This window comes from Lathyrus oleraceus, chromosome 1, assembly GCF_024323335.1.
Source record: "Lathyrus oleraceus cultivar Zhongwan6 chromosome 1, CAAS_Psat_ZW6_1.0, whole genome shotgun sequence".
Classification (NCBI taxonomy): Eukaryota; Viridiplantae; Streptophyta; class Magnoliopsida; order Fabales; family Fabaceae; genus Lathyrus; species Lathyrus oleraceus.
Window position 1 is genome coordinate 159,316,555 of NC_066579.1, and position 10,926 is coordinate 159,327,480.

The 10,926-nt window shown below is 32.2% G+C and overlaps 2 protein-coding genes across 2 annotated transcripts; one reads left to right on the forward strand and one right to left on the reverse strand.

Annotated features, from left to right (window-relative positions):
• Positions 1-1,455: 1,455 nt before the first annotated feature.
• On the forward strand, positions 1,456-2,608 carry LOC127124079 (basic endochitinase). Its single transcript, XM_051054132.1, has one exon. It carries the CDS (start codon positions 1,471-1,473, stop codon positions 2,479-2,481), a length of 1,011 nt encoding a protein of 336 aa, XP_050910089.1. The 5' UTR covers positions 1,456-1,470; the 3' UTR covers positions 2,482-2,608.
• A 108-nt stretch (positions 2,609-2,716) lies between these two features.
• LOC127124063 (COP9 signalosome complex subunit 3) lies at positions 2,717-10,445 on the reverse strand. Its single transcript, XM_051054131.1, has 11 exons — positions 10,109-10,445; positions 8,169-8,287; positions 7,331-7,577; positions 5,591-5,648; positions 5,387-5,476; positions 5,045-5,110; positions 3,935-4,027; positions 3,598-3,756; positions 3,391-3,512; positions 3,163-3,235; positions 2,717-2,990 (listed from the first exon to the last, which is right to left on the reverse strand). The coding sequence occupies exons 1-11, from the start codon at positions 10,291-10,293 to the stop codon at positions 2,925-2,927; spliced, it is 1,278 nt and encodes a 425-aa protein (XP_050910088.1). The 5' UTR covers positions 10,294-10,445; the 3' UTR covers positions 2,717-2,924.
• Positions 10,446-10,926: the final 481 nt, after the last annotated feature.

A 10,926-nucleotide genomic window follows, 5' to 3' on the forward strand; every position in this document is an offset into this window, starting at 1 on the left:
CAATTCTAAACCCCATACCAAATGTGGATCCTATGGTCGTTAAAGATCACATTAAATTCTAACAAAAATCACTATTTAAATATAGCAGAATTAAAGACTATTAGGAAATTTTCAAAAAGAATTTATAAAAAATGGCGCTCCGCCGATTATGCAACGATGAGTATGAGGAGGTGTATATAGCAAAATGAATCAATTATTTGGTGTCTTATTCTTTGCAAATAAAAAAACTTTGTTAGTTAGATTTTTATAATTCTAACTAAAATGAATAATTAGTTAATTAAAAATGCTAAAAGTATATATACTTTGCACTAAAAATGTTTGTCTCAACAAAAGTGTCTTCTTCTTGGCAAAAATACTGGTTACCTTATGTTTTAAATTAGAAGCACAAGAAATATAAAAAATAATTATAAAATGTATTTAATTCTTTTTAAAAATTAAAATAATTATTAATAATAAGTAACTTGGTATAACATACTCATGTATATATAGCTTGTACGACTAGTATATCATTATCTTAAAATCTAAATCAACAAAACAACTAAAATTAAATATTCATAAATTCACCGATTGATAAATTATTAGAAACTTATCTCTATTTTTGAGAAAGAAAATAAACTAAATGATTCTAAGAAGTTACTAGTTTTTTACGGAACAAATTAATTCTTTTAATAGGTAAATATTTATGATATTAACCTTTTAATCATAATTGTTATTCCCTTCGTTTCAATTTAGTAAAATGTGATAGATAAAAATATTTAGTCATCATAAATGTTAAGTGAGAGAATAGTAAATTAAAAGTGATAATCGAAGGCTATGATTAGGCGAGAAAAAATGAAAATTATATTAAAATTAAAAGCAAAATTTACTTTAGAACAAATAATTTGTTAAAATATAATATTTGTTTTGAGACGGATTCAGTATTATAAAAAAACCAAAGTCTACATTATAGACAATCCTATTTGATCTGTGTTTTATTTTCTTAAATGCATTTTTTATCATTTTATTTTGATTTTTTTTTAATTTTTAGATGCATTTTTAAATATTTTGTTTTTGTCTTTAATGTCTATGACTTAGATACATTTATGAAATGCTCCCCTATTTAGAACCGTCTCGCAAAAGCTAGAAAAAAAACAGAACTGATTGTGGTGGAATTTTTGGGAATACAGATCTAAAAGTTTTATCAATTCCACAAACATATGAAGGCGGGGAGAGGTTGGTTCTCAGACACTGATTTTTTTTAATCTAAAAACGGCATAATTTGTGTTAATACCTATCCTACAAAAGCTCTTAAAAGACGGAACGAGGCAAGACAAACATATTAGATGATACAGACATAAAATCTTAATTTGTGCCACAAAAAATACAGACAAAATAGACAGGTCCGACGGTCAGACCCCTTTTTAACACCCCTAATCAATAATAAAAAATCACGGTCTATCATTTGAAGAAGAGTTCACTCTTGCTAGTGTCATGGACCCTACCATCAAGAAAATTATTGAGAGCAAGACATTTTGTGCACCCCTCCTAATTTTCAAGCTTCTATATATTAGTATCTCCAACACGGAACTTCTAACAAGAGTCATGGGCAAAAAACTTTCTTACACTTTTCTTCTCTTCCTTTCAATTTCACTTGCCTTGTTTTTTCAACCAACAAATGCAGGTAGTCTAGTGGTTTATTGGGGCCAAAACAATGGTGATGGACATTTGATAGACACATGTGACTCTGGTCTCTTCCAAATAGTAAACATAGCATTCCTTTCAACTTTTGGAAGGGATCGTTCACCACAGTTAAATCTAGCTGGCCACTGTGTCCCAAACAAATGCCAAAATTTGAGAAACAGCATAAAGAATTGTCAAAATAAAGGCATTAAGATTATGCTTTCCATTGGTGGTGAATATAAAAACACATACTCTCTCTCATCACGAGAAGATGCTATGCAACTGGCAGACTACATTTGGAACAACTTTTTGGGAGGTAATTCAGATTCTAGACCTTTTGGTGATGCTATATTAGATGGAGTGGATTTTGATATTGAAGGAGGTAGTAACCTCCACTATGCAACACTTGCTATAAAGCTACATGATCATTATAATTCAGATTCTAGAAAAAAGTATTACTTAACTGCTGCACCAATGTGTCCCTTTCAAGATAATATACTTCAGAGGGCACTTTCTACTAGGCTTTTTGACTATGTTTGGGTTCAATTTTACAACAATCCTATTTGTAACTTTGATGCAAACAATCCAACTAACTTTAAGAATTCATGGAACCAGTGGATCAATACTATCACTGCTAAAAACTTTTTTGTTGGACTTCCTGCCTCAACAAATGCTGCTCAGAATGGTTTTGTGCCATCACCAAATCTCATAAATCAATTGCTGCCTATTGTTAGGTCACCTAAGTATGGAGGTGTGATGATATGGGATAGGTTTCATGATATGACATCTAAATATAGTTCTCAGATCAAAGGAAGTGTTTGAACAAGGGACAAACTTCTAATTTGTCTCAATTATGTTTTAAATAAAGTTCAAACTAAGAACCAATGTGTTTCAAATTGTCTTCAACTATATGATGATATATTATTCAATGTATCACTTGTTCTCTTTATGTATTAGATCTGAATATTTACTAGTGTATTTTGTTTCAAATTACTGCATCATGCTAAAGCCAAAATGAATGTGCAAAAATGCTTTAAAGTTTTCAAGAAATTGACAATTAAAGACAATTCAACATCCACTAAGTTAATTCACAACACAATAAGTTTTTTAATAAGTTGGACAAATCCATTTGGGAGCAAAATAAAAACACTCCCCAATTAACAGAACCCAGGTAAGTAATAGTAAAAGGAAAAGGTCAATAAAACAGATCTACTTGCATCATTCACAGCACCAAACAAGCTCTCTTATGAACAGGTAGCCTAGCTTTAAATGTTGAATTTTTGTGGAACATCATAGTCATCAAAGTCGTATCTCTGTCTCTCTCTTCCAACCTGAGAGCGACTCTTGTTAGTCATCAAAGCGTTGGTAGAAAATATTTTTGCGAATAAAAGTCAGAGACAACTTTTATAGAAAGTTGGTCATTTTTTAGGAATTAAATATTTAACCATTCTATATTTCTATATACATGTTCAGATAAGAGAATTAAAACGGTTGAACACTCACCTTGGACAAGTACAACTGATCACATGCAATTTGTTCGTCCGACTTGGTAAGTTTCTTCGACAGTGCCATTATTCTGGACATTAATTAACCAATTAATCAAAAACTTCTTGTGCAGCATGTTTTCATTTGAATTTTTCAGGTGAAAGTTGCTGATTGTAATATCAGGTAGTACAGGAAAGGCATTGTACTTAATCATCTTAATGTAAAATATAACAACAAAAGTCATACCTCTGGATTGAGGAATCAATATGCTCAATCATTTCACAGGTTTTGTATTGCTCCGGATCCTCTAAGAACCTCACCATTCCATCCTTCTGGTTGATTGTTGCATATATGTCCCCGTCCTGAATCTGTAGTTCAGAAGTAAGTTACTAGTGTTAAAAATGTTGATGCAACATGAAAATGAAGGGAAAATTTTATTATTCTGAGGACAACCATTTGTAGGACATGCAATTCAGCTTCCTTGGCACTATTTAAATGCACTGTGTTGGCTATGTCTTCGAGCGAAAGGGTCAAGTATGTCTGTGTCAATCTCTGAATATTCCGCTTATACATAGATGATACAACCTGCTTAGCCAGTCCAAGATTGTTCTCCTGAAATACATTTTTTTCAAATAAAACTATCAGTATAACACATAAGCAAGCAGTTTTAGAGAAAGCTTGATAAGTACTGTAGAAGATTAGAACCGGAAGTTAGACTCAGTGCAGAGCCAAGCTTCTAATCTCAATGCCAGATGCTTGAAATAAAGGATGAGTATGAGAAAGAACCTACAGATTCGAACTTGATTGCATTTGCATTGACAAATGCCTCTAAGTCTGCAACTTTTCCAGTGTTATAAGTATGTGCTACTTCCATGTAAGGGTTCTGAAATGGGAGAAAAATGAATAGAAGTCAAAATGGCTAAAGTTATTAACTTGAAAATATACTCTTGAGGCAAAACAAATTATATTCATGAACATGCTTCAAATTAATAAACCAAACTAGCTAATGATAAGTCGTGTTTCTCTTCAAGTTGACAGTGCAAGAAAATTAAAACTAAAAAATCAAAATTTTGAATAAGAGAAAACTGAGGGAAGCTACAAATGGAATCTTAAATTGGTTTCTACAAACAGCAACCTGAAAGAGGAAATACTGAAGCAGGCTTATTGTGGTAGGGGCTAATCATTGGTAATGACAGATTCCAAAACCCTATGTACGCAGGTCAGATAATGTTTAGTCTCCACAGTATAAGAGATTGGACAAACAAAACTCTTATGACTTAGAAATATCATTGCACCTCACTCACAATATATGTTCAGATCTAAAATAGAAATATAGTAAAAGAAACAAAGTTCTCTTGTCCATATTCCATTGAGAACTCCAAAGCCTCAACTAAACCAGTTGCAAGTGCCTTTAATCGGAAGAGAGGGAGAAAAAAGCTATCGTTGTCAAATACAGTCAGGGAATCGAAGCAGCCAAGTGAATGTTGTAAATAGCATTATTTAAGGGTAGAATGTTTCCTTTTTCCTTTTTTCCCCTTATGTGTTTGTTAGGGTGTAATTATTAGAACAGGTTTTGCCCTTAGTTATATTTTATTAGGATTCACGTACAGTAGTTTATATATTAGGGCCCGAACTCATCAACCAATAATATTCAGACATTTAAAGTTGAGAGCACATCTACCAACAACACAAATTCCAGTTTGAGGATAACAAATACCAAGGGGAAATCAGAAAGCTAAGAGAGCAATCACTTCCATTAATAAGATTAATATCCTCCTACCATTGTATGATTTAAAAATGTGCTCAAAATATCTTATAAAACACGGCAATGTGGATATTTTGTTGAAAAAGGTTAAAGGCTTCCTATATTTTTCTTGCTTCAACTGAATTGAAGTCATACCTGACAAAAGATTTTCAGATTTCTTTGGGCAAGTGGAGAGCAATACTTGGGAAGACTGGTAGAGAACTGCCACACAACATATGTCAGGTTAGCTGATTAACCACAAAGATAAGAATGAACATATAATATAATGTGTAAATTAGTCAAATTGAGAAAAATTCCATCGCTGAACAAACTGCGTTGTGTACTAAAGACAGCATTTTGATTGACATTCATAGGGAAATAATTCCAGTGTGATTATTTTCTGGGATAAAAAATTTCTCAATATTATGTAAGCAAAATTTTGGTTAAATATCATCATTAAGCTGTGTCACTAAAGCCAGAAAGAATATAAAAACTTACTTGTCCATGACGAATAAGAGAAACCAATATATATTTTTTGTAAGCTTCAATAACTATAGCATTCATCATAGTCATGGGAGCAGTTACAACCTAGAAAATGTTACCCATTAGCTACTAAGAGCATCGCCAAACCAAACGGTTGATATTAGAACAAAGTCACAAAACACGGGCTATACAAGTTGCAGTTATTCTTAGATTACTTACATTATGCAGAAGGTCCAATGCTTTCTGAAAGCGCTTCTGTCCAATGCATATCATACCCCTGTAAGTGTTAAAGTTATGAAATTTAAATGAAAGGAGGAGAGAAAATGACAAGAAATATGATAATAATGTAATGTTTTGACATTGACTAAATACAACCTATTCAAGATACAAGTTTCTAGTCCTAAATAGGGATATCAAGAACCAAATAAAAATAATATTTAAGTAATATAAAAACTAATACTAAGAGAAAATTTAAGAAATTGAGGTTATACAAGATCCTAGGAAATAAAATAAGATATTCAAGAATAATATTAAAGATACTATGAGATGCTTTATAATATTCTAACAGCAATAAGGAAGTCAAAAGTCAGTCAGACACCATCCTCTGTCATCATTCTAAATAAAAGACACTGTAGTCTGTATATATTCGAATTCCTCTCTAAGAACATGTGAAACAGCATAACCTGAATCACTAAATGTGGGGTTGACTATTCAATGTAGATAAGAGAATAGTTTGGCTGTCAAATCTCATTTCATTTGAATACATTGGCAGTAAGCTACAGAGTCTAAAAGATGGAGATCAAATGAAGACCAGAAACTGCGAAGGAAGTCAAAGCATGTGCTAGCTATTTCAATGAAATGACCGTGAGTTTCAAACTGCAATAAGAATCTTTCAAAAATACAGTTCAAAAAGAAAAGACCACTGGCTTCAGTCAATGTTAGAGATCAGCATGTGCATTCTCTGCATATGGGGCTGGCTACCCATCGGTCTGCGCTGCTCTGGGTCGTAAATGACAACAAAGTGTCCAAAATCGAATATATATTATGATCTACCAAACAGATACACTTGCTCAAACTCAAACATGTAAGGTTTGGTTAGTTTCGAGTTTTGTAAAGTTAATATAAAAACACCAGTTCTACCTTTGATGCAAGTTTTTCTTCAAAAAATCAAGTCTGTTGAGTTTTTTTTGCTCTTTCTATTTACACCATTACTTAATACAACACAGTTGTGTTTCAAAAATGGGTACTCAATTTCAGCAAGAAGAACAAAAAACCTAGATAAGTGGGTTTATATTGTCCTAAATCCATCATGTTCAAAAGTAGTTGGGTGGAGACAGAACAATAAGATTATGATGGAAATCAAAGAAGCGTGAAACAAAAGAATACAATATCTCAGTCTAAAGCTACTAACAATTTGGTATTGATATGCAGGGAACGACACCAGCATTGCAATGTTCCCTGGAATTTGACATAAGAATTAGTGTGCAACCAGCTCAGCTGGGCACCAGGGCTGTGGAGCATAATGGGTTCTCTGAAACCCACTCTCGCAAAGAAATCAAAGCCCCATCAGCTTTTGCTAACATTTTACTTTTTAAAATTCCACCAATTTAGAGGACTTGGGAAGAGAACTTAAAATATCCAAACAGGAGAAACAAGCTTATTACTTAAATTTTTATAATCTACTCGTTCTTCCCCTTTAATTTCCTTTTGACTTCTTCCCCTTCCAAGTTCCAACTGTCATTAACTTTCAAGTGAAAAATGACATATAAAAGATCCACAAACATTATACTAATGTGAAAAACAGAACTAAGTCTAATTAATTGATAAAGAACAAGTTGAATATGTGTAAGACATTACAGTATCTTCTATTACTAAAATGCAATACTGAAATGTGAACAAATCCTACATCTATCATTTTTTTCCACCTCAAAAGAGACAAAAACAAAGAATGTAACGCACCCGTAATAACAGTAGAGATAAAGGTCTCGCGGATGGTCTACTTCAAAAACATCATCATCCAATATGGATAGACCAGTTTTGTAGCACTTTGCCAACAAGCAAATCAGAAGAAACTCTGCATGCAGGGGAGTCAAATGCTCAGTGGAGACTTGAAGTTTCCGAAGAGCAGTTAACAAAGGAGCCACCCCGCGTATGGGAGCTTCCAGCAGCATTACTTGGTCCTTCAACCTCTTGCATACAGATACAACTACAACAGCCCAAAAACAATAAGTAAAAAATAAAATCACTCAAAAGAAATAGTAATTCTTGTATGAACATAATGGCTATAAGTATAACCAATCAAGAACTCAGTATACATTGAAATACAAATAATATTAATAAAAAGACATCAAAGCCAGTTTTTAAGTTGTTATAATCTAAAAAATTTAATTGACTGTGAGTAATAGACACCGTGTGTGTTCCTTCAAATATATTTCAAGAGAAAACCAATTGTGTCACTTTACCTGTCCCCTTTCTAGTCCCTTCAATTCAAATGAAAACTCTAAAAATTTCTCTTTTTTATTCTTAAAATAACTTCTCTCATGTCAGTTTTTCTTCAAACGAGTTTGTCAACATTCAATTCAAAGAGTCACAGACATGGAAGGAAACAGTAACGCGAAAACAACTAAATTACATCACAACAAATTTTCCACAAATATCCAGACATATTTCACCATCTTTCCACATCGTGATGTTTATGCTATGGTAAGATGGTGAAACACATTTCTGGGGGTAAATAGTAAACAAACTCAATGAGGCAAGATTTGAATGCCATTATTTAAGCACAAAAAAAGAGTACATTTTTCTGGCGCCAGCCGAATCTGCTCCACGCTGCAAGCACTGATAAATCTTGTTATGATCGGAACTATCTCCTCAGCTTGCGGCTGATTCAAAGCCGAAGAAGCTGTGAATGCATCTCTGTAACCATAAATGCATGTCGCCAATTAAATAAAAACAGAAAAATATTCACTATTCCATAACAAACTAAACAGGCACTTGAACAAGATTTAAGAAACAGTTTTGATAAACTCCAATGCAGGCACTCATATATGTTCAAATTACTTTCTTTCTCCCATATCAACTTTTATAAAAAATATACACTCTCTTTTTCCTATATGTTCAAATTCAACTCTATCTCAATTTTTCCGAAAGTTCCTTAATGAACTTCTATTTATTCCTTCAAAGTTATATTTGTAGCACCAGCACTTCAGATGTAAGGTGTGTCTGATGTCTGACACCAATGCATATGAATACATTCAATCACTTTCATTTTCTCAAATTATTATTGGTGTCTACATACTACTGTCGTGGTATTCATAGGTTATAAATACTTTTTCACAAATAAAAACCTACAAAATATATTTTAATTGAAAGACACTTGTATTCTAGTATATAACTCCTTTAAAGTAGGCAATTTAGAGCCTAAAGTAATCAATATAAACCATTGATGAATAATTTGTTAGTTAATCTTACATTTTACATGCACATACATAACAAAGTGTGAGTGTGTTACAATAACAACCATTCATTTTCTTATTCTACTCTCAACTGACTATAGACAAGTGGAATCTCATCTACTAGGATCTATTTAGATCAACTTATTTGAGCTTATCTACCGGCAAAAACACTTGTTAGACTCTTTGAGAAAGCTCCTGAAAAAACAAATTAAGGCATGTCCATAAATTATTATCAACTTATCTCCATAAGCTCTCTAAGACAGCTTATGAGGACAACTTACATTACTTGTTAGACTCTTTGAGAGAGCTCCTGAAAACAACTTAAGACACGTCCATAAATTCTTATCAACCCATCTCCATAAGCTCTCTAAGACAGCTTATAAGAACAACTTGCATTACTTGTTAGACTCTTTTAGGGAGCTCCTGAAAACAACTTAAGACACGTCCATAAATTATTATCAACTTATCTCCATAAGCTCTCTAAGACAGCTTATGAGGACAACTTACGTTACTTGTTAGACTCTAGAGCTCCTGAAAATAACTTAAGACACACCCATAAATTTTTATCAACCTATCTCCATAAGCTCTCTAAGACAGCTTATAAGAACAACTTGCATTACTTGTTAGACTCTTTGAGAGAGCTCCTGAAAACAACTTAAGACACGTCCATAAATTTTTATCAACTTATCTCCATAAGCTCTCTAAGACAGCTTATAAGAACAACTTGCATTACTTGTTAGACTCTTTGAGAGAGCTCCTGAAAACAACTTAACTTAAGACACGTCCATAAATTTTTATCAACTTATCTCCATAAGCTCTCTAAGACAGCTTATAAGAACAACTTGCATTACTTGTTAGACTCTTTGAGAGAGCTCCTGAAAACAACTTAACTTAAGACACGTCCATAAATTTTTATCAACTTATTTCCATAAGCTCTCTAAGACAGCTTATGAGAACAACTTATAGCTTATATTAAACAATTTCATTTTATTTTATCTTTAGTTATAGAAATAGCTTAAAGATAAGCACTTAATTCAGTTGTTTATCGAAACAGGCCATAACAATACTATAATCTAATCACAATTGGTCCAAAATTAAAAACAGAAATTACTACCTAAGCAAAAATAGTGAATATTAGACTCCATAGTCCAGAAACTAGGGTTTTAACATATAATCAAACAACAGGAACAGAAAAACCTAAAAGATGAGAATTCATTTAAGAGATTCTAACAAATAATTTGCTATTGTTAAGAAAAAAAAGGAAAAGTAACGAATTGCATACAGGATATAGAGAAAACCGAGGGAATGAATGGAAGGATCAATGAGAGAGAGAATCGGAGACAAACGATTTGATTCAGAACGGAGCGAGTCATCGGACTGTCTCAAGATTGTGTGAAGGCGAGAGATGTCGGAGGAGGAACTCGATAGCCCTTGGATTTGAGCAACTATTGCTTCCAGAGGATCCATGCTAGGGTTGTGACTCGTTTCGAATCGTTCTCACGGCGAGTTTTGAACTCGGTGGTTTCGTCGTTCTCTATTACTCCAAGGTTTACAGTTGTGAGTTCGACGGAGGAGTGGAGAAAAGATGGGGGATTTTACTTGTGTGCCGATAGGTTGAAGGGAGGAGTTTAAATATTAATTTTTTTTATTTGGTAAATATTTAACAATAAGAAAATAAAATGATATTTGGAGCACGTTTATTTCAACTTTTAAGAAAATTATTTTTATAATTTTAATATATTTTTTTAAAAAACAATTTATAATTTTTTATAAAAAATTAATAATAGTATTAATTTAAATAAATTTATATAAAATATTATTTTAGATATTTTATTATTTATATAAAAAGATTGGATATCAAAATTTCAAAAAAATTATTTAGATAATTTTTTATAAAATAATTTTGAGGATATATTTTTCTAAAATTATTTTTTTAAGTTAAAACAAACATGTTTTTACTCTTATAATTTGAATTTGATATTACTCAACCTTACAAATATATTTGCATGCATTATCTCGTATAATGTGCAAATATTAACAAATCTTCATGTCAACGATATTGAATTTTATGAGCAAATTCTACTAGCTAAATAGTGTTTG

Coding starts and splice junctions, on each gene's coding strand:
- LOC127124063 (XM_051054131.1), bottom strand. CDS start 10,293: ATGGATCCTCTGGAAGCAATAGTTGCTCAAATCCAAGGGCTATCGAGT. Junction 5,477..5,590: donor CATTGGACCTTCTGCATAAT/GTAAGTAATCTA, acceptor AACATTTTCTAG/GTTGTAACTGCTCCCATGAC. Junction 3,236..3,390: donor ATTGATTCCTCAATCCAGAG/GTATGACTTTTG, acceptor ATTAATGTCCAG/AATAATGGCACTGTCGAAGA.
- LOC127124079 (XM_051054132.1), top strand. CDS start 1,471: ATGGACCCTACCATCAAGAAAATTATTGAGAGCAAGACATTTTGTGCA.